The following is a 23,803-nucleotide window of genomic DNA, read 5'->3' as shown; positions in this document are numbered from 1 at the left end:
GGTTATCCAATAATCCTATATGCACATCATGTTCTTGATCTCTTCCTGGATGCACGGAGTGCATTTATGTTACCGTAGGAAGATTTGGGTAAAGTATTCCAGATGTCAGCAACAGGAAGTCAGGTGTGTTATTAAATGTCACATCCTGTTCTTTGCGCCACAATCTGCAAGTTGCGTGCTGCTATTTTAAGCCATGGAAAGTGTTAGTTTTTTTCCTAACTGCACAATGATGTGTCCTTGATGTTTTTTTTTTTTTTTTGGTTTGTTTTTAAATCCCCCCCATAATAAATGTCGTTTTCATGGCAACAAGCAGAGGACAGGCAAAAAAATGAGCTGCTTCTCACTACTTCTTTGTCTTTCGGCTGTTCCCGTTAGGGGTCGCCACAGCAGATCAATCGTTTCCATCTCACCCTGTCCTCTGTATCTTCCTCTGTCACACCAACCACCTGCATGTCCTCTCTCAGCACATCCATGAACCTCCTCTTTGGTCTCCCTCTTCTCCTGTCTTTTTGTTAGTGCCACTGTCTCTAAACCATACAACATAGCTGGTCTCACTACTGTTTTGTAAACTTTCCCCTTCACTCTTGCTGATATTCTTCGGTCACAAGTCACTCCTGCCACCTTTCTCCACCCACTCCACCCTGCCTGCACTCTCCTTCACCTCTCTACCACACTCTCCATTACTTTGAACAGTTGACCCCAAATATTTAAACTCATCTACTTTCACCACTTCTACTCCTTGTAACTGCACTATTCCACTGGGCTCCCTCTCATTCACACACATGTACTCAGTCTTGCTTCTACTGACTTTCATTCCCCTTCTCTCCAAAGCATATCTCCACTTCTCCAGACTAGACTCAACTTGCTCTCTACTCTCACTACAGATCACAATGTCATCTGCAAACATCATAGCCCATGGAGACTCCTGTCTGATCTCATCTGTCAACCTGTCCATCACCACTGCAAACAAGAAAGGACTCAGAGCTGATCCTTGGTGTAACTCCTCTCACTTTCCAAGATTTTATTAAACAATCTGGTTAGAAACTCTACTGCCATCTCTCCTAGACATTTCCATGCCTCCATTGGAATGTCATCTGGACCAACTGCCTTTCCACTCTTCATCCTCTTCATAGCAGCCCTCACTTCGTCCTTGCTAATCTCTTTTACTTCCTGATTTACTCTCACCACAAAATCCAGCCTTTTTTCTCGCTCATTTTCTTTATTCATCAACTCTTCAAAATATTCCCTCCACCTTCTCAGCACATACTCCTCACTTGTCAGCACATTACCATGTGCATCTTTTACCACCCTAACCTGCTGCACATCCTTTCCAGCTCTGTCCCTTTGTCTGGCCAATCGGTACAAGTCCTTTTCTCCTTCCTTACTATTCAAATTCTTGTACAGCTCGCAATATGCCTTTTCCTTTGCTTTTGCCACTTCTCTTCTCACCTTACGCCGCATCTCCTTGTACTCCTGTCTACTTTCTTATCTCTCCGACTATCCCAAAACTTTTTCGCCAACCTTTCTCTTTATGCTTTCCTGGACCTCTTCATTCCACCACCAAGTCTCCTTGTCTTCCTTCCACTGTCCAGATGTCATACCCAGTACTGCCCTAGCTGTCTCCCTCACCACATCTGCAGTACTTTTCTACTGTAGGAATATAAAGTGTGCCTCGTTACACAAAAAAGAAAAAAAAAAGGCAACATGTTGGATGCAAGTATGAATTTGAAAAGAATTTCACGGTGAGCTTAAAAAAAACAAAACAAAACTGATATTGGCTCCTCACAGTCTGCTGTTCATGTTAGAACGTAAAGTAATATCAGGACAGGGGCAGTGTGTCTGACTTGAACTGCACAGTTAACCTGTAGCGATGACTGATTCTAATGTGGAGAATTGTTAAACCGAACCTTCAGCCTCCATGGCAGTGAAATCCCTGGGTGGCAGAAGGTCGTCGTACCGATATAACCTTGGATAAGTCGTTTCCTTTTATTCATCTGACGTAAATCCTCCTTGGACTTCCTGATGCCTCTCTTTAGGTTAGAGAGCCCTATCACCAGCTTTGAAGGTGGAGTTTCTCTCCTTCAGCAGCTGCTTCACCTCTCTGGTCATCCAGAGTATCTGACTGGTCTCCACTGTGACCGTATCTACACAGTTCTTAATGTAGAACACATCCAGGTCCTCAACCTCAGACGTCCCAGTTGGTGCTGTTGAAGCCGTCCTGCGGCTGCTGAGATCATCTTCCTCACTGAAATTCACTTTGCATTAATCAAAAACTCACAGGCGGTTGGTTTCAGGCTTTTATTTCATCCGATTACATTAAAATTTCATTTTAAGGTGAAGTGCATATTACAGAGGCTATGTTCACATTACCACCTTATCTAACCAGAATTTGATGCGTTTAGGTTTTTTTTTTTTGGCTTGACCTAACCATTTGCATTCATATTTGTATCAGACACGTGCACCCAATCTGATCCCTTTCACAAGAGTTACGTTATCAGTGATAAAAATCGGATTCGCAACCTCACGTGCACGAGGTCTGAATTTCATGCACGGTAACTCCTAAAAGCTCAGATCTGTATCTGGTGAAGAAAATAACAGGAGGTTCGAAAAGTGTTTTGTGTATCGCAGTACAATGTCGGATCCAGAAGATGGCGAGATGTCAGAGACGAGTAATAAAAGTTCAAACAAGAAAAAGTCACTAAAGCACCTAAGTTAGTCACACAACAGTACTATTTACATGTAAACAAAAGTTATTAAAAAAAAGGTATATTAGCGCAACTCAATGCTGATATTGTTTGAATGAGCCTCACCACAGAGAAAAGAGGCGTGTCTGCAGCTATATATTCAAAATGCAAATTTTTAAAGTCAGACTTGATCAAACTCAGTACACTGTCCTTTCACAGTAAAGGTCATAGGTCAAATTGAGGTCATCTAATGTTTGTAGCAATATCTTCATAATTGAGAGAGTTTCAATCAAACTTGGTGAATACACTCTGGAGTTTCCTCTCACAACAACATGGGTCACATCAAGATTATAGGTCAAAGGTCATATCAGAGGTCATCTACTCTTCATAGCAATATATTCAGAATTGAAAGAAGAGTTTCAATCAAACTTGTTGAATTCACTCTTTGGACTGTCCTCTCACAACGCGGGTCACATCAAGATTAATCAGGAGTCATCGTTTACAACACTTTAATGACTATCTCAGGAACTAGGTGCACAGGCTTATGGGCTAACAAAATTACCAATCTCTATGGCCGAGGCAGCGAGACACAGTAATCATCTAGATGTCTTGTTCCGACGTTGTTTTTGTCTCAGTGGAATTTTCTACTTTTACATTTAATAGCTTAAAAAAAAAAAGTTATATCAAGTGTCGCAGGTCAATGAAAGCCATTAGAGAATATACAATATCTGCAGGTGTAACGTCTGGTCTGATGTCGATAACTTTTACAATCACATTGAGCAAGCTTTTTACAACAGAATTATAATCTCCATGATTCTATATATATATATATATATATATATATATATATATATACATACATATATATACAGTGTTCATGTCAAATAAAAACCAAACTAACATCAATATCGAAGAACATCTGTTTGGCACAGAAAACAAGATGCACAGCAGCAAACAGAATGGTGATTCTAACCACAAGGGGGCAGAAGAAGTCAATTTTCTCAGAAGTCTAACACCACTTTTAGTCAGACACAGAAACTCCAATTTGAGGCAAACTTGAGGACATTTAATGAGTTAGTTGATCTTGTTCTCATGAGGGCCACATACCAGATGGTTGTGGGTGCACGCACACACATTCCCGAGCAGTTGAGACCCAGTTGTAAGCACGTTGGACCCACCTTGGAGACTTGCTTCAGTCTACGGTGGGGCTCCTGCGCTGCAGCCTGATCATGTGTGCAGCTACGAGCAGCAGCGCACCGGTGAGGAGCTCCAGGCCGTAGGACAACCAGACCAGAAGCAGAGACCAGCCGAAAGAGGTGCGGATGAGGGCCATGCCCTGGGGCCCCGCCTGCCGCTCGGTCTCAGCCACGGCCTCGTAGGAATAGAGGATGTAGAGACTCGCACCACACAGGGTCAGCAGGCCTGCAGAGGAGACCAAAATCAACTCTGTTACTCAGCAATGTCACGCTTTGTGAAGAAAGAGAAAAAAAAAAAAAAAAAAAAAAATCAAGAATCTAGAATTAATGTGTGCACACTTGCGCTCATAACTGCACATCAATTAAAAAAAAAAAAAAAAAGACCCAATAAGAATAATAAAGGCATTAGCTCTGTATCACACTGTGAGGCAGGATGTATACGGACGCATGACGCTTAGCTGTCAATGACGCCGTTAATAGTCTGTTGCTATTGGAAACCTTCTTAATTTTGGAGGCTTGCTATTGCTTTTAGGGATCTGCAAGATGAGCAGAGAGGCAAAGTATGGTGAGACTAATTTTCATTTTATTACGATTACACCCCGAGGTGTTACGAGTCTGGAAAATGAGAAAGAAGCTGGAGGTCTCATATATATATATATATATATATATATATATATATATATACACACACACATACACACACACACCAGAGTGAACCATTTATGAAATGCATTCATCAATGCAGAAACAGATTTAGCTTATTTAGAACACAGAAAAGGTGGTGAAAACCAACATCACTACAAAACAACCAATTCCTAGGCTTTGGAAAAGCCTATGCTTCTTCTACCCTTTATAATATAGTAGGTGAATAAGAGTCCATCCTCTGTTTTGATTTTTGTTTTAGATTTTCGCAAATTTATATATATATATAAAAAATAAATAATCACACGTGCATAAGTATTCACAGCCTTTGGCATGAAGTTCAAAATTCCTTGTTTCATATTCAAGAAGACTTGAGGCTGTAATTGCTGCCAAAGGTGTATCAAAAGTATTGAGAAAAGCATGTGAATACTTATGTTTGTGATTTCTTAGTTTTTTGTTTTGTTTTTTTTTTATAAATTTGCAAAAAATAAAAAAAATCATGTCATTATGGGGTGTTGTGAGTAGAATTCTGAGGGGAAAAGAATTATTCCATTTTGAAATATGCTGTAACCTAAAATGTGGAAAAAGTGAAGTGCTGTGAATACTTTCTGGATCCACTGAAAATTTGGAACATAAACAGTTATTTGCTAATTATTTAACAGTGGTTACGCTGTGAAACTCAAACAGCAGCCTCATACGTCCACACAGGCCATGCAAGTACGATCTCGTATGAACTCAGCTGTGAAAGAAAAAGAAAGCGAAGGAGACAGCTGAGGGAGGTATAGCAGCAAATGCAATCCTTGAGAAAGTATGTTAATCTGCCTAAATTTAGCACATCAGAGAAGTAACCTTATTTTCTGATAATTTAATGGCAGTTACATTATTTAATAAATCCACACAACCCTTTGGGAAGGATTCATTTATTTATTTCATGACGAAACCATCTTAAATGGGATAAATACACTGGACTTCTGTACTTTTTTTCCTATTCATTGCAGAAGCTCAAAGCACTTTACAATGATGTCTCACATTCACCCACCCAGATTTTACTGTCTGATGGGAAATTACAAGACTTCAAATCCTAGACCATCACTTCTTCCGTTTCTCGTCTCTGTCATCAAGCGCTAATTGATGTGGACCACGTTTGGCCCACACCCCCTTCATTTTGGCCATAGACTGTACACACACACACACACACACACACACTGGACAAACCCTCCGAGACATCATCCTCAGGTTTTCCAAAGAACAGTTTTGAGGCACAAATAGCGTGACTCTGGATGTCACCATATTACAGTACCTGAGTCTGCCTAAGTCCCGGCCAGCCCATAAATGGGTAAAGAAGTGAAGGTAGGTAAAACTCTGCATAACCTGGGTGAGACTAAAACCCCGATTTCAAAGTTATTGAACAAGCTAAAGCTAACAGACGAACTTTGGTTCAGATGTTTTATTAAGACATTTTTGTGGAGTGTGTGGTGGTTTTCGTGATGATCATAATTAAAACATTATGACCAGCTTATTGACTCAGTAACCACAAAGTAACAAATGGAGTCAACATCACCAAGCTACCGATACTAAAATTTCACATAAATACTGGAGCACAGACTTCTTAAATGGTCTGTTCGGTCAATTAACTGCACAACAAGCCATATAATTACATACAGTTGTAATAATATGCTCAGAAAGGACAGACAGTCGAGTCCTCAACAGCTAGCAGTCACTGCTAGCAAGGTTTTGGATGCGGCTCACCAGCACTTACTAGCCATCGCTCAAAGCGACCATGACTTCATGGTTTAAAACAGCTCAAACTGACGTTATAAAAATCTCCACCATACATTTTTTATGAAAGGGGGAACTAGTTATAGAGACCAAAACCATGTTTTTGTGCCAAGATGAAAACATGCTTATTTCTCCTCTAAAGCAGAACATTTTAACATGGGTTTCTAGGGGAAGTGACGAGCTTCTGGAGCGAGCCTCATGTGGCCATTCAAGGAATTGCAAAATTTTCCAATTGTGCTCTTGCTTCAGTTTAAAAAGGACCAAAGTTTGGGGTTTGGTTTTGACTCACTATGGCAAGTGGTAATAAATTTTTTTTTATTTAAAATTGTAGTTTTCTACAAAATGTAATGCATATATTTGTATGCATGTAAAATCATATAGTTACTTTACGTCCTCAGTCTCCATCCAGATTAAAGTTATGGCTCTTTAAAGGAATTGAATTTGGGTGCCGCTGCACTTGTGTCAGTTTTATTCATTTCTAAAGCCCACGTCTGGTGCGTCCAATGCACAGGACAGGACTACATTTATACAGTACATCATAAGACAGGACACGCCAACTAAAACTCCCCTTAGTCTTTTTATTCCTCATTGTTCTTTCCAGCTTCATCACATTACAGATTTAACTTTTCCCAATCACACCACTCGTTTCAGGGAAAACCTCAGTCTGAATGTGAATTACGCTAAAAATGAAGTGGAAGAGTAACAATGGAGCAACTCTGCGGGGAGTTCAGACAAAATCATTAAGCAGTTTAATGGTTTGTGAGGAAACTAGATGGAACATTAAAATAGAACAAAGCAAACGAGCGCAATCAGCGGAATAAAGTCTTAACAGGTCCTCTGTGAAAGGTCGGGGTGCTTTATATGCTTTTGACAGACCTTTACAACCACACTCGCGTCTCAGACACAAGCCGCCCGGTATCGATCCAATGACCTTTCCATTTATGGGCAACCCGCTTGACCACCTGAACCATGCCAAACCGGTTCTTCACAGAAATACAATTTTCTCTTTGTTTCAGTTCTGGATGAAATGCTGCTGCCAGACTTTTGACACGAAGCTGAATGTTTGAACACATTACACCCATTTTGGTGTCCCTTCACTGGCTTCCTGTAACTGCGAGATCGGATTTTAAGGTTTTGTTACTGGTCTATAAAATTGTTCACGGACTGGCACCTCCCTACCTGGCTGACCTGGTTAAGCCCTACGTACCGGCTCAGCCCTGCGTTTGCAGGGTGCAGGACTTTTCTGTGTTCCTAGGGTGAATAAAAAGTCCGCCGGTCACAGAGCTTTTCCTTATCGTGCCCCTGCTCTGTGGAACGACATCCTGGTGCACATAAGGCAGTCGGATACTGTGGAGACTTAAATCAAGACAAAAGATCCACTTATTTTCCCTGTTTTATCACTAGTATATTATTATGTGGTTTTTATTCTTTGTACTTTTTTATGGTTTTGCTTTTTTTATTTTTAATCTTTTAACTCAATTTGTTCTATTTTCCCGTTTCTGTTATGTGAAGTGCCTTGAGGTGATCTTATTGTGAGCTGCCCCTATATAAATTAAATTTGATTTAATTTATATAGCTAACAGATTATATGATTTGTATGATATTTTTACGATATTTATGATATAAACAATATTTATGATATTTTATACGATATTAATTTATATGATTAAATATGTACCCCAAGTACACATGAGGAAACCAGAAAGGAAGTAACAAGCACTTAGTGACCCTCCAAAATAAGATATTAAAAGCCTGCATGTGATTATTTATATAAAAGTACACTGAAAGTACTGCAGAGTAAAAATAATGCACAGTTTGGAAACTGTGGCTTAAGCGGGTCACCCACAAACTGACAGGTTGTCGGATTGGTTCCCGACTGCTCCCATATGTCAACCTGCCCTTGAGCCACACCTGTCCCATACATGACTGTGTTCATTCTTAGTGATTCCATGATACTGGTACAGTATATATATATATATATATATATATATATATATATATATATATATATATATATATATATATATATATATATATATATATATATATATATATATATATATATATATATATATATATATTTTGCATGGACTTCGAGGGCTGATTTTGGGGTGCTGAATCTGAATCCGAGCTCAGATTTCCTCTATCACATCACATTTCTTTGCAATCTGCATGTTAATGGATTATGCAAAAGTTGCTCATTCTTGACGCCACTAATCCTGCACAAAAGCAGCTTCAAAAGCATAGTTTTAAATCTGGTTTGCAAAATGTGAACAAAGAGCCGTAATTTCGTTTATGGCACTTAAGAGGTGTGCAAGACTACAGCTTTTGCTTCAATGCTCATTATGAGACATATGTTTTCATATCTCAAAAACATGATGTGATCGGCAAAACCTAAGAACAGATTTGGATTCAGCGCCCCCCAAATTACCCAAAATCAGTTGAAAAACTCCATGCAAGAAAAATCGTGTTGACTAGTGTAACATATGGTTCAGTGTGGACTTAACACTTGAACAGTTCTGTCCAAAATTGGACCACTTTGTCCTTGACTAACACACAGCTCTTTCTCCATATTGGCTCCAAATGGTGTGAGTTAGTTATAATCGAGTTTGACCTTCCAAAAATCACTTGTCATGTGACCAATACAGAGGCAAGAAAGGTGATATGGCTTCATATTAACCATAGGTGCACCCTGAAATAATTCTTGGAAATGTCCATTCAGTGCGTAAATGTCTCCTGCTGTATGAATAAAAGCATTCAGGCAAACATGACCGTGACCATTTACAGATTTTTCTCCAAATCAAAACACTTTGTCCTTTGCTGACCATAAAACATTCCACCATGTTTGGTCCGAACTGGGTGAAAACAGAGTTATTCTGCTCACACACACACAGACAGACACACACAGCTGAAAACAACACCTCTGCACGTGCTGCTGCTGTGCGCTGATGTTTAAACAAAAACGCACTCGCGAATACATCTGGAAACAGGTCAGATGCTAAAATAATAAATGTCGTACAACACTAACAAGCCGAATGACAAAGATAAATTTAGATAAACAACATAAATTTCCGTCTGGCTCGGAAGCAGATATTTAACTTCACAAAGCGACTCCAAAGTAATTTGAACCTTTATTCCATTCACCACGCCGCCATGCATCGCTTATTAAACATAGCCTACAAATAGCCTCTTAACATACAGGCTTATCCATCACACGGTCCTCTTAATGGAGGTCATGAGTCATCGAGTGGAGAGCACCCAAAGGATCCACCGGGAAGCAGCACAGGCGCTACAGTGTGTGCACACAAATTACTGCTGCCGCATTAACAAAACCTTTTAAAAGGGGTTAACACGATTTAACCCAAACGAATGTTCACAATAACAGGATTTTAATTTGGTTCCTGAGCAATGTATCCACTAATGTGTGTTTGGAAGCAGGATTACGGAATAACGGAAAAGAGTTTCTGGTTCCAATCGGATTTGTTCCTCATGGCAGAGTAGCAACATCCAATCGACTAGTGCAGTGATGGAGCATTTGTGAGGTGATGAAAGCGAGACCAGTTCCACAAACACCTGCCTGACCATGTGAGCTCACCCAGTGGTCACTTCAAATAACCAATCGGTCTTGGGTGATAAAATTCAGCACTGGCATTCCCCCCGCTCAGATTAACCACACAGACTGGCAGTCAGTTCACATTTACGCCATGGGTGAATGCAAGGCAACACTGTAAAGCAATTTGAGCATCTGATTCAGACGGAAAAGCGCTATATAAATGCAGCCCATTTACCATTAGAGGACTTCACCAATGATAGGGAAGTGTGAGATGAGCTGCTTGGTCTGTTGTCACCGCTGCAGCAGAGTATGAAAATGAGCCACAATATGTCTGAGTTCCTTATGTTGAAGATGTTTTCCAGCATTACAGTATTTGCAATAATTAATGTCGCCCAGTCTACTACAAATGAACTCATCTGAGACCAGCTGATCAGCAGCGGGCATGCAGTCTGTCACTGGGGTTAATCATCTACTATTATAAGCAACAGGTTGGTCATTGTTTTGTCACAAGGTTCTTAAAATGGTGCAATATCTCCACCTGGTGGACATTTACCATAAATGCAGGTACAATAAAATTTCATGAAGAGCTCTAGTTTTTAATATTTAGCATATTTTTCTTGAAGGGTAGGTGAAGCTTACTGCAGGGGTCACATAGTTTACCCCTCGCCACCACAGATAAAGTCGACCTGTGCCTGCCTGTGTATGTCTCAGTCGTGTGTCAAGCAGCAATATCTGCCATTGCCTTCTATTCTTGCAGGTGCCACAGGTTGACAAGAACTTCGAGGCCAAACCTACGTCACTTCAGCAAAGCGGCCGATCGGAAGGAGAGAACTCGTACTTCCATGACTGGCCGCTCGGTGAAGACGCGCTTGGTCTGTATGCTGTTCTATTGAAATCAGACGGTTTGCATTTGTCTCTAACAGCCAGCTGACAGCTATCAGTGCCTGGAACGATGAGATTTATACACCAAGCTGATCTGACATGAACCATTGTACATTAAATTGACTTTATTGATGAGTCTGAGCCCTTTGAAAAGTGACCAAATTACATGTATTTGTATTGAGTTCAGCGATGTGTTCACAGACATAACCCGCCCCTAGAGGTTAAATGTCGGGATGACTGATCTTAGCCAAAAGAAAATCATCATCAACCTGTTGTATGTACAAAACATCCAAAACAGTGAAGACAAGAACATTAGCTAGCTATATAAAATTCTGTCCTACAAAAGTACAACCCCAATTCCAATGAAGTTGGGACGTTGTGTAAAATGTAAATAAAAACAGAACACAGTGATTTGCAAATCCTCTTCAACCTATATTCAATTGAATACACCACAAAGACAAGATATTTAATGTTCAAACATAAACTTTATTGTTTTTGTGCAAATATTTGCTCATTTTGAAATGGATGCCTGCAACACATTTCAAAGAAGTTGGGAAGGGGGCAACAAAAGACTGGGAAAGATGATGAATGCTCAAAGAGCACCTCTTTGAAACATTCCACAGGTGAACAGGTTAATTGGAAACAGGTGAGTGTCACGATTGGGTATAAAAAGAGCATCCCCAAAAGGCTCAGCCATTCACAAGCTAAAATGGGGTGAGGATCACCACTTTGTGAACAACTGCGTGAAAAAATAGTCCAACAGTTTAAGAACAATGTTTCTCAACGTTCAGTTGCAAGGAATTTAGGGATTCCATAATATAAATCGGAAAATTCAGAGAATCTGGAGAACTTTCTACACGTAAGCGGCAAGGCCGAAAACCAACATTGAACACTGCATTAAAAACTGACATCATTGTGTAAAGGATCTTACCGTGTGGGCTCAGGAACACTTCAGAAAACCCTTGTCAGTTAACAGTTCGTCGCTACATCTACAAGTAGAAGTTAAAACTCTACCATGCAAAGTGAAAGCCATACATCAACAACATCCAGAAACGCCGCCGCCTTCTCTGGGCCCGAGCTCATTTGAAATGGACAGACGCAAAGTGGAAAAGTGTGCTGTGGTCTGATGAGTCCACATTTCAAATTGTTTTTGGAACTCATGGACGTTGTGTCCTCCGGACAAAAGAGGAAAAGGACCATCCAGATTGTTACCAGCGCAAAGTTCAAAACCCAGCATCTGTGATGGTATGGGGGTGTATTAGTGCCCATGGCATGGGAAACTTACACATCTGTGATGGCACCATCACTGCTGAAAGGTACATTCAGGTTTTGGAGCAACACATGTTGCCATCCAAACGACGTCTCTTTCAGGGACGTCCCTGCTTATTTCAGCAAGACAATGCCAAGCCATATTCTGCACATGTTACAACAGCATGGCTTCGTAGTAAAAGAGTGCGGGTACTAGACTGGCCTGCCTGCAGTTCAGACCTGTCGCACATTGAAAATGTGTGGCACATTATGAAGCACAAAATACGACAATGGAGACCCTGGACTGTTGAACAACTGAAGTTGTACATCAAGCAAGAATGGGAAAGAATTCCACCTACAAAGCTTCAACACTTAGTGTCCTCAGTTCCCAAACGCTTATTGAGTGTTGTTAGAAGGAAAGGTGATGTAACACAGTGGTAAAGAAACCACTGTCCCAGCCTTTTTTGATACGTGTTGCAGGCATCCATTTCAAAATGAGCAAATATTTGCACAAAAATAAAGTTTTTCAGTTTGAACATTAAATATCTTGTCTTTGTGGTGTATTCAGTTGAATATAGGTTGAAGAGGATTTGCAAATCATTGTATTCTGTTTTTAATTTACATTTTACACAACGTCCCAGCTTTATTGGAACTGGGGTTGTGTAATCTAAGAACAAATTAATAACATTGACCATCATCTGTAAGACAATATTAAAAAGGTACCAAACACTTCACTTTGTTTCATTTAGAGTTCACCATCTAGCTAAATACTACAACAGCTCTGGTTAGCATGCAGCTGGTTTGCTAAAGAGCCCGCTAAGCTAGTTTGAGTAAAACACATTCTGCTCCTATGTCTTTTTTAGTTAACATCAGGCTCAGTTGAAGATTTTAATAAATAGGTTAAGCATTTAGTTATAATTTTAAATATTTGTGAGAACTTTAGACCTGCCCTGTAAGAAATACAAATAAAATTGCAGCATTATGTATTTTAGCAGGAGCAAGATATGTTGGGCCAGGTTTGTGAAAAAAAATATAGAAAGTACTCCAATTTAAACAAAAAGAAGGCAATTTCTGAGTTTGGCTCAATGCAAATTCCCACTACATCTTTTTAATCTTAGTGAAAAACTACCAGATATGATGATGAGGCAGCAGAAACAGAGCACTGATTCATTTCAATACATTAGTGGCTTTGGGTGTTTTGTTCTAATGGATTCCTCTCAATTGCCTTCTGCACAAAAAAACCCACAACAAAGCCTTTTAGATTCAATACATTAGAGGTTTTTGCACCAGAGGGACTCGTAGACCAACCAGGAACTAAGACGTGAAGAGCCAATACGGAGTTTCAGTGTCATGTTTCCACCAGTGGAAGTCGAAAATTTGAGGTAGGGAAGTATTAACTACTACAAAGATGGTATGTTTAAATAATAAAGTGATCAAATTAGGCTGCTGCCAATTCGCATCAGGCACAAGTATGTCAAAAGCAACAACATTTAAATTTTAACGTGTTAATTCTGGGTTGATCAGGCTTGAGAGTAGCTGGACGTCCTGGCTGGCACTAGCTCCGTGAACGCGTCATTCGTGGATTCTGACTTTGTCCCAGTGAACTCTTAAGTCCCAATGTGTGCATGGATTTGGAGTTGATAGGGATTACGGAGTCCAGCATTGGAGTGAGTGTCCAAGTTGCTGCGTTTCGCTTATCTCAGTGACATTCGCATTTCCAAATCAGTCTACAAGTGTGAGATGTAAGGAAACGTGAACACCGACATTAAGTCGCTGGACAGGATGTATGCCATTTGCAGATGGCCCAAGAGGCAAGTTGTCTTCTCTTACTGCACGATAACTGTGAAGACTACACCTGGAAGTCTTTGGTACTGGGTCTCTACAAGGAATCTTTGGGTACTACTAGTGACTTTGTGTCCAATGAGCGATTACTAAAGGAGACCTGGGTGAAGCCTCTTATATTCATCATGAACAAGTTCCAGCTACAACTGTAACGACAACTGTCCTTTCCTGTATATTCGTTTTGTGAATGTTCTGTAATTTATGCCCGTAGCATGGCCCAAGCAGAGGTTCACCTCTTTGAGTCTGGTCTGCTTGAGGTTTCTTCCTCAGAGGGAGTTTTTCCCTTACCACTGCTGCTCTGGGGGTTAGTAAGGTTAGACCTTGTGTGAAGCGCCTTGAGGCAACTCTGTTGTGATTTGGCACTATACAACTCCTGGCAAAAATTATTGGAGGATGTTCATTCAGTTGTTTAATTTTGTAGAAAAAAAGCAGATCACAGACATGACACAAAACTAAAGTCATTTCAAATGGCAACTTTCTGGCTTTAAGAAACACTATAAGAAATCAAGAAAAAAAAAATTTGTGGCAGTCAGTAACGGTTACTTTTTTAGACCAAGCAGAGGGAAAAAAATATGGAATCACTCAATTCTGAGGAAAAAATTATGGAATAATGAAAAACAAAAGAACGCTCCAACACATCACTAGTATTTTGTTGCACCATGTCTGGCTTTTATAACAGCTTGCAGTCTCTGAGGCATTGACTTAATGAGTGACAAACAGTACTCTTCATCAGTCTGGCTCCAACTTTCTCTGATTGCTGTTGCCAGATCAGCGTTGCAGGTTGGAGCCTTGTCATGGACCATTTTCTTCAACTTCCACCAAAGATTTTCAATTGGATTAAGATCCGGACTATTTGCAGGCCATGACATTGACCCTATGTGTCTTTTTGCAAGGAATGTTTTCACAGTTTTCGCTCTATGGCAAGATGCATTATCATCTTGAAAAATGATTTCATCATCCCCAAACATCCTTTCAATTGATGGGATAAGAAAAGTGTCCAAAATATCAATGCAAACTTGTGCATTTATTGATGATGTAATGACAGCCATCTCCCCAGTGCCTTTACCTGACATGCAGCCCCATATCATCAATGACTGGAAATTTACATGTTCTCTTCAGGCAGTCATCTTTATAAATCTCATTGGAACGGCACCAAACAAAAGTTCCAGCATCATCACCTTGCCCAATGCAGATTTGAGATTCATCACTGAATATGACTTTCATCCAGTCATCCACAGTCCACGATTGCTTTTCCTCAGCCCATTGTAACCTTGTTTTTTTCTGTTTAGGTGTTAATGATGGCTTTCGTTTAGCTTTTCTGTATGTAAATCCCATTTCCTTTAGGCGGTTTCTTACAGTTCGGTCACAGACGTTGACTCCAGTTTCCTCCCATTCGTTCCTCATTTGTTTTGTTGTGCATTTTCAATTTTTGAGACATATTGCTTTAAGTTTTCTGTCTTGACGCTTTGATGTCTTCCTTGGTCTACCAGTATGTTTGCCTTTAACAACCTTCCCATGTTGTTTGTATTTGGTCCAGAGTTTAGACACAGCTGACTGTGAACAACCAACATCTTTTGCAACATTGCGTGATGATTTACCCTCTTAAGAGTTTGATAATCCTCTCCTTTGTTTCAATTGACATCTCTCGTGTTGGAGCCATGAGTTATGTCAGTCCACTTGGTGCAACAGCTCTCCAAGGTGTGATCACTCCTTTTTAGATGCAGACTAATGAGCAGATCTGATTTGATGCAGGTGTTAGTTTTGGCGATGAAAATTTACAGGGTGATTCCATAATTTTTCCTCAGAATTGAGTGATTCCATATTTTTTTCCCTCTGCTTGGTCTAAAAAAGTAACCATTACTGACTGCCACAATTTTTTTTTCTTGATTTCTTATAGTGTTTCTTAAAGCCAGAAAGTTGCCATTTGAAATTACTTTAGTTTTGTGTCATGTCTGTGATCTGCTTTTTTTCTACAAAATTAAACAACTGAATGAACATCCTCCGAGGCCGGTAATTCCATAATTATTGCCAGGGGTTGTATAAATAAAAATAAATTGAAACTGAAATTGGAAAAACTATAGTCACATGGTGTGTTTTACAGCCCAGTTGAACGTTTTGTTTTGTGCCCCCGTCACAAAAAGCGCCCAATTTTTGTGTTTTTTCATTTTGCCATTTATACTCCTCCCCTTCTCCTAACTCTAACCATAACGTAAGAGTCTACCCTCCCTTATCCCTAACCATAACCCCCCAAACCCTGCCAACCTACATTTCCATCATGAAAAGTGCCCCTTTTTCGTGCCCGTCAAGAACCCATAGACTAATGTAATTTTCGTAATGCTGCCACAAACTGCTGTGGGACTGGGTTGCCGTTTTACCACCGATGTGCCTCAGACCTGACTACCCTGTCAACTGGACCAAGTCAAGGGCACTCATTTAACACTACTCTTATACCTGATGATGCTTTGCACCATACTTGGTCAACCTACAACTCAGTCTCTGTCACCCAGCTGCATTTGGCCCAGAGTCCTCCTTAATAGGCACAACACTCATCTTTGGTGGACTCCCAGCTACTCCTACCTCACCTGTGCTTGGCTTGGGATGGTCTAGTGCAAAATACAACTCCACATAAATTTGGTGTATACACTGCCAACAAATCTTCATATTGCAGTTTAATTTGTCCCATTCTTGGTGTTAAAGTTGGACAGCGAGCTCCGTTGAGCCTAAACCAGGTTGCCTCAAGCTGAACGTCGAGCACCTGGGAGTCAGGCTGAAATCCGGAACATTTTAAACACGCTCAATGGGTTATGTTGATCTATGCCGACCAACATGCCAAGGGACAACTTGGGAAAACTAAGCCAGGTGTATAAGCTGCAGAACACCTGTCTGCAAAGGACGTGGTTATTTTGGGGGGATAAGGTCAGCTTGGGGGGACCAGTCAGGACCCAAAGCAATTTCATAACTTGGTGGCTGCTACGAATCATCTCCCATACCTTACCTCAGGGGTGGCCAAGTTCGGTCCTCGAGATCTACCTTCCTGACACTCCTAGTTGTCTCCCTGTTCCAACACACCTGAATCCAATGAAAGACTTGTTAGCAGGGTTTTAACGAGTCTTTCATTGGCTTCAGGTGTGTTGGAACAGGGAGACAACTAAGAGTGACAGGAAGGCAGATCTTGAGGGCCGAATTTGGCCACCCCTGCACCTGAAATTTCCTTGTGCACTAGGTAATATGGTACTAAGGTACCAGTCATGAACTCCATCATCCCCTGCAGGTACATGGGCCGACTCATCTGCCCTTGAAGGTCAACTGAAACACTGAAGGACTTGAACTTACTGCAGACAAAGAAATAGGAACCGGTGCCAGAGAGGAGGGTGGGACTGCGAGCCAGGTAGCTGACCAATCCGCAGATGCCGCCAAACAGCAGGAGCACCAGGCTGAACGGAAGCAGCACCACAATGGCACTGTGCAGGTCTGCACGGGGAACAAACACAGATGGTTATGGGGCAGCAGTCTGGAGTTATGACCATCCTGAAACTCCTCGAGCAGAATGTGCGTTTGGTCATAAACTCACTCAGCATGTAGAGCTCAGCCTCAGAGTAAATGGAAGCATCAGCTTTGAATGAGTGGACCTTCCCACCTGGAGGTTCCAAAAACAGTAAAAGCGATTATAACAGGGTTCTATAATTCCATCAGCTACTAAAAAAAAACAGCACGATGGAAATGCATCTTCAGACTTATAGGAGTGGAACTTGCCCTCGTTGGTTCTCCACAGTCCCGAGTTGGAACTCAGGTCCTCAAAGTCGCTCGTGTTCCCTGGATTCATTTCGATAATGAACCAGTAATCGGTTGCGAGGGCGGTGACCAGTAGAACGAAGCTGGCGAAGCCGCAGATACCCGCGAAAATCACCGACGAACCCGAATTGAACCCCATCATCACGTGCGGGCGTCGGATTTCAACCCACGCTGGTTTAACGTGTGCGTAAAGCTTTTAGGCGATCCGGATCGATAAAAGACACCATAGTCGCATCACCTGAGAGGAAAGTGATCCAAAATCCTTCTTGTAGACGCTGAAAGACCAAACTGAATCAGAGCAGGACGACCGACAGACGCACAGCTGACAGACGGAGCTCGTTTGGTTTGGGAGGCGCGCTTTTACGCACACTGGGGAGCGCGAGGAAACGAACAGTGTGACAGGACACACTGAACTCAAATCACGAGAATAGTCCAACAGATTTCACCTCCAGAGCTGCACAAAATTGTGTGGTCTCAGACTAATATATTTTTAAAAATAAATTATGCTTTTTAATATATGGGGCCAACCCAGCAAATGAAATAACTAAAAGGGCACTCAGAAAGGGTTTCGAACACTGTTTGCTATATTTTCTTCCACTGGATTCAAACTTGTTCAAATCCAAACTAAACCCTTCAAACATCACAACAACCGATCTGTGTAACATTCCTGAGAAATGAATTAAAATATTTAAAGAGGAAGAAAAAATCAGATAGATGAACAAAATTTTCCTGGTCCTGCCCCCTGAGCCTTTCCTTGGTGGATGTACTAAAATATGAAATGGAGCCTAATAATCACGAAATGGGGTAAAAAAAAAAAAAAAAAAGAAAAGAAATTGAGCAGACTGACTCCAAATCAGATTATATTAATTATTTATTTATTTATTTTTAAGCAAAATGGGGACCGATAATAAGGAAATGGGGGTTAAATGTAGCAAAATTATTCAATTAAGTACTTTTATTATATATATATATATATATATATATATATATATTTTTTTTTTTTTTTTTTTTTTTTTGCGAAATGGGATGAAATGGGTACTGATAATAATGAAATGGGGGTAAAAAGTAACAAAATGGAGCAGACTGACTCATTGACTGAAGTTTCATCTCTTGAACACCAGATGGCGCACCTGCCCCTACAACATTTACTGAGCGCATCTCACAAAAACAAAAGCTAAACAATTAAATAAAAGTAATTGTTTGGAGTCAGTCTGGTTCACTCTGCTCCATTTTGTGGTCATCAGTCCCCATTTCGCCCCATTTCATATTTTAGTATGGCCCTTTCCTTGTCCCATGCTCCACCCATCCACCAAGTTCCATGAAAAGCACCTTGATAAATTTTGAGTGATCCTGGTGAAATCAAAGAGTAGCAATGTCATCTTTGGAAAATTCAGTGAGCAAATAGATGAATAAGTCCAGCCCCCATACATGTTGGAGTGCCATTGTGAAATTAAAAGGGCAGATGATGAAAAACTTTAAATCTGTGAAACCTTTACACACCATATCAACTGAAAGAGGCCAAAAAAAAAAAAAAAACTGATGATGGAAATTAGGTGCAGGTGTGGTTGTCATGGAAAAATTTCTGCAAAGAGAAACACCATTATTTTGATTCTTTGGCAGCACCTGTTTTAAATTCAACTAACATGGTGGGGAAAAAAAATCTACATAACCTCGTGGATTTTTAATTAATTTAACCAATAGAAAAATAACTTGAGGAAGGTATTCGAGTGCAGTACTACGTAATTGAGGATAGACCTCAATTATGAGAAATGAGCTGCTGTTTTTTTTTTTTTTTTGAGTATTACAGCTTTTAGGCTCCAAGTGAAATATCACAAATCCACACAACCCAGTGGATTTTTGTATAAATAATATAGCTGAGGCAGACACGTCTTCCTTCTCTCCTATTAACATGCATTTGAAGTTTAATAGTTATTTTTACTTGGTTCTTTCGTGTAATTTACTGCCCCTTACCAAGAACCAGACCATTGTATCCCTCATTTTTAGTTTATTAAAGGTCACGACAAATACCAGGCCTGTGTCCCTCAGTGTCCATTCTGTGAAGGCACACGAAGTAGCTTGTACACTTTTATACAATGTGGGCGTTTACAGTGGGTGTGGTTTAGTCTCACATTTCTGTTACTGGCTCTCACCAACAGGGGGAGCTCTCGTGTCTGAAACGTGGACACATGATGTAAGTGAAACTTATTTTTCTCAGAACTTCCAAGTAACACAAATACTTGATAGTTAACATAAAGAACTAGCACAGATATTATCCAACACTGTAAAACATGTGACGTAAATCATTATTTTACAAGTCACAACAAATTTGCCTCGCAAACGTCAAATGTACCCAAGAGCTTCAGGAGAAAGCTTTTAATACGTTTCAAATATTAAAGCTACAGTGTGTAAGATTTTGTACTTGTTAGCAAAACCACAATATAGCATTCAAAAATCAACTGTGCATTAGTGTATAATTACCTGCAGCAAGGAATCTATTTTTTCACAAGCTTAGAGTGAACCCATCATATCTACATAGAAGGAAGCCCCCTCATGGAGGCTGCTAAGGTGACACACCTACACACTCTGCCTTTCGTATTTTGCAGTGTGATCAGAAGACTTGGGGGTGGAGAAGGTAAAGGAATCAATGGTTCCTCTTCTGCATACAATCTACTGGTTGCTAGTGCAGGCTAACAAGCTTGAGAACCCTCATTTTTGTAGAACACATGATAACACATTGTTACAATGCAAGGAAGCAAAAACATGAATGGAAGCAAAATCATGACCAGTGGCTGTATAATGCAATCTACAACCTCACCACGAGTTGGCACTAAATCCTACACACTGCTGCTTTAAAGTATGGCCTTTTGTAATGTGGTCTATATTTGTGCATCCGTTTTTAAAAATGTTTCCACTCCTGGCATTGTTGACATCACAAAGTATTCTCCAAAACAAGACTCACGGTTAAATAAAGAATAAGTTTAATGAACAAAGACAGAACATGATGTGACAAAGACAATATACAAATACATGCAAATTTTAAAAAATGAAGAAAAAGTCTGCTCCACACTACAATTACTTTCATTCACACGTGTCACTCTTCATCCATGCCCGTTTTGATGATCTCTGTTCTTCTCAGTTTTGCAGCATCTTCAAATTTGCGGATAGCCTCGTTACAGGATTTGGTCTGTGGGGTGGAAATAACACACGGATCACAAATACTGCCACCATCTTTTGTTCTCACAGGAAATTACGTTTGAAGATGTCAATCGTGCATTTCAAATTCGTTTCCCCCTGTATGTGTGCATCATACAATAAAACTGATAAAGCTCATGACAAGAGATAGAGAGAAAAAGCTGCAGTGATAATCTTAATGGAACTTAAAACATGATCAGAATAAATTATACGAGGCAAAAAAAAAAAAAAAAAAAAAATCGACATGAATTCTCTAAAGAACATACAATGGTGAACTTGTGCCCCTCCTTTTGTAATTTCAAAAATTCCTCGACGGTCAGCTCCTCCACTTTCTTGTTCAGGTTGATGAAGTGGCAGGACAGGGAGTGAGACTTGTGCTCCTTTCTGGTTAAAACAGAAAAGATACAAGGGGAGGCGGAGAGAAATATTTAATATAATGACAGTATTAGCACACCAGCGTCACAATACGAAGAATCTATCTTTATTTAGCTGCACCTGGTTTAGTCATGCGACTCACATGCCACAGTTCACACATTTAGCTCTGCACAGATCAAACTATTTGGACATCAACACAACATGCTGGAGTTGAAATTAATAAATGCTCATTTTATTATCATCAACTGATTTGTATGAACTCCAAAAGACAATTACGTAACTTTTGAAATCAACTCTACATATTTCACTTGCTGACTTGTCAAATCAATAATGAGGGAATAATACACCTGGCTATTCAGTCTGTTAAAAAAAAAAAAAAATGTGGGCTGTCCATAAAAAGTACTGCAGCCCTACACTGTTCAGCTGATATGGACGCAATTACACCTTCAAAGCTTGCAGTCTAAACCTGCTTGTGGAGCCTTTCCCAGTGGTATGCTCAATAATATATTTAGTGATACTACGCGCATTCTTTCTAAGAGAACTGGAATAATCAGAATTAAAAGTTCTCTGTTTTTTCCCCCTTGTATTTCAGAGCCATGAGTCTACTGACTGGGGTTCATCTTACTCTGGATCATCGTCCGGCTCCCAGCCCTCCAGCTCCTTGAGGCAGAAGAAACACATAGCGGTATCTGGACTGTTCTCTGATGGAGTGTGGATGAAACCAGCTTTGGCCATCTGGAGGAACAAATGAACATACAACACTGAAGAAATCTGACATTTTTCAGGATGTTACATTTGACTACATGCTTGGGTCATCCAAATGTTTTAATTCTCAATGTAGCATGGTTCCACTTGAGGGTATGTTTACTGCTCTCAGAGACCTGGTCCAAATGTATCCACAATTAAAAATAAACTGTTTCCGTTGTCTGGCATCAACAATATAAATTGTGATCCGGTTTAGCTAACGTGGCTGTGAAGAAACAATCCAACAACACTGATCAACTCTCAACCAATAAGGAAGTGGCTATTCGTACATATTCATATTAATTATTCCAAATTCTATTCATCTTCATTTGTTCATTCACCTTGTTATGGTTAGGATTATTGTTTGTAGTTAACATAGTTTTGGAATTTACATATCAATATAGCAAATACATATGCCAGTACCTAGCCTCGTGATCATGTGACCTATACGATCAATGAGAGAGACTATATGTACTAATAGAATTTCACTATATGAATATGGCTACATATGGACAGCCACTGCCAACCAATAAACACCCCAGTATCAGCAAATAACCAGTCATCTATCAGAGTATCAGAGAGCAGTCTGATAAGCAAAAATATTACATCCATTCTGCGTTAACTTCAATACTTATCTTTGTTTTGTTAAAAAAGTTCTCTCATACAATTAAGGGTAATATTTCAAAGATGGGTTGGCATTAGGGGAAAGCTGACTAGGTCACAAAGGCAACAAAACTGTGTTGTCCTGGTAACATATGTTGTGCCCACAGACAAATTTATTCCATACTTATGCTGAAAATATGGCTGAACAGCAAATAATAAGGCTCTTGACGTTATTGTTTCTGTGCCTACCAACAACATTCCTGTGGGATGGACAGTACCTATTCCAAAATTGATTTGTGAATCTGCTCAGTGAGGCAGTTTTCAAAAACTGAGTGAGGAATTATAGGTTTCTGTGGCTGTGATGGGAGAACGAACTTGTCTCCACCAGTTACAGCTTCATGATGAAGTGGAAAACAAAAGGATTACCACAGGAAAAAAAGAAAAAAGAGCAAACCGAAACTCGATTCTCCCATGTGCCTTTTGGCAAACTATAATGAAATTTCATATCTTTTAAAGAACATCCTTCTGTCACTTAAGTGCTTTTAAGTTTTTGTTTTTAATCATCATTTATTTTATTATTTATGTATTTTTAATCTCTAGATTTTAGCAATATTTGCTGCCTATTTTGTATTTGTTTTATGTATGGACCACAACAGAAATACGTTGTTCGACTTTTATGTGTTATCCTTGAAAGTGCATAATAAATGCATTATATTTTTTAACACATTGTACGTGAACTTGCTTGGTGGGGCAGAGTTCACGCCTATTACCGCTAACATTCGACCCGAAAGTAAACTTTTTTAAAAGTTAAATATAACCTTAAAACGCATATATTTTATCCAGCGTCCAAGCGCTGAACATTACTGGCGCTGTTAGCTTTATGCTAGTTTAGCACCGCTACAGCATTAGCTAATGTTACTCACGTTCTCCGGGGTGCACGCACAGTCTTCGTTAAAAGGCCACCCTTCGAAGGTTTTCAATCTGTTCTGATAAAAGTACATTTTAATATCTTCTTCTGCCAACGCGTGCATTCTTTTTAATGTTAAAAATAAGATCTTGACACTACTAACGTCACCAAACTGGCTTTCGAAATTTCGCTGTTCTGCCTTTCGACTGTTCTGATTGGCGGAACGGGTTTCCCCAAATCTTATTCGTGGGTCACAAATCAACAGGGCAAGGGAGACGTGCGCCACCTAGTATACGCAGGAGTGCGTGCGCTTTAGTTTGCGGTCCCACCAAAAAAAAAAAAAAAAGATAAATAATTAAACAAA

General features: G+C 40.0%; 2 protein-coding genes across 2 annotated transcripts; both read right to left on the bottom strand.

Annotated features, from left to right (window-relative positions):
• Positions 1–3,824: 3,824 nt before the first annotated feature.
• Positions 3,825–17,757, bottom strand: tmem235b (transmembrane protein 235b). The gene is made up of 4 exons (XM_034193767.1): positions 17,580–17,757; positions 17,398–17,463; positions 17,160–17,297; positions 3,825–4,106 (listed from the first exon to the last, which is right to left on the bottom strand). The coding sequence occupies exons 1-4, from the start codon at positions 17,755–17,757 to the stop codon at positions 3,877–3,879; spliced, it is 612 nt and encodes a 203-aa protein (XP_034049658.1). The 3' UTR covers positions 3,825–3,876.
• A 2,553-nt stretch (positions 17,758–20,310) lies between these two features.
• On the bottom strand, positions 20,311–23,668 carry birc5a (baculoviral IAP repeat containing 5a). Its single transcript, XM_034193766.1, has 4 exons — positions 23,456–23,668; positions 21,811–21,920; positions 21,077–21,194; positions 20,311–20,802 (listed from the first exon to the last, which is right to left on the bottom strand). Exons 1-4 carry the CDS (start codon positions 23,561–23,563, stop codon positions 20,710–20,712), a joined length of 429 nt encoding a protein of 142 aa, XP_034049657.1. The 5' UTR covers positions 23,564–23,668; the 3' UTR covers positions 20,311–20,709.
• Between the last annotated feature and the right edge of the window lie 135 nt (positions 23,669–23,803).

Source organism: Thalassophryne amazonica, chromosome 18 (assembly GCF_902500255.1).
Source record: "Thalassophryne amazonica chromosome 18, fThaAma1.1, whole genome shotgun sequence".
NCBI classification, from domain to species: Eukaryota; Metazoa; Chordata; class Actinopteri; order Batrachoidiformes; family Batrachoididae; genus Thalassophryne; species Thalassophryne amazonica.
Note: the sequence above shows the minus strand (reverse complement) of the source record. Positions and strands in the feature narration are given on the sequence as shown.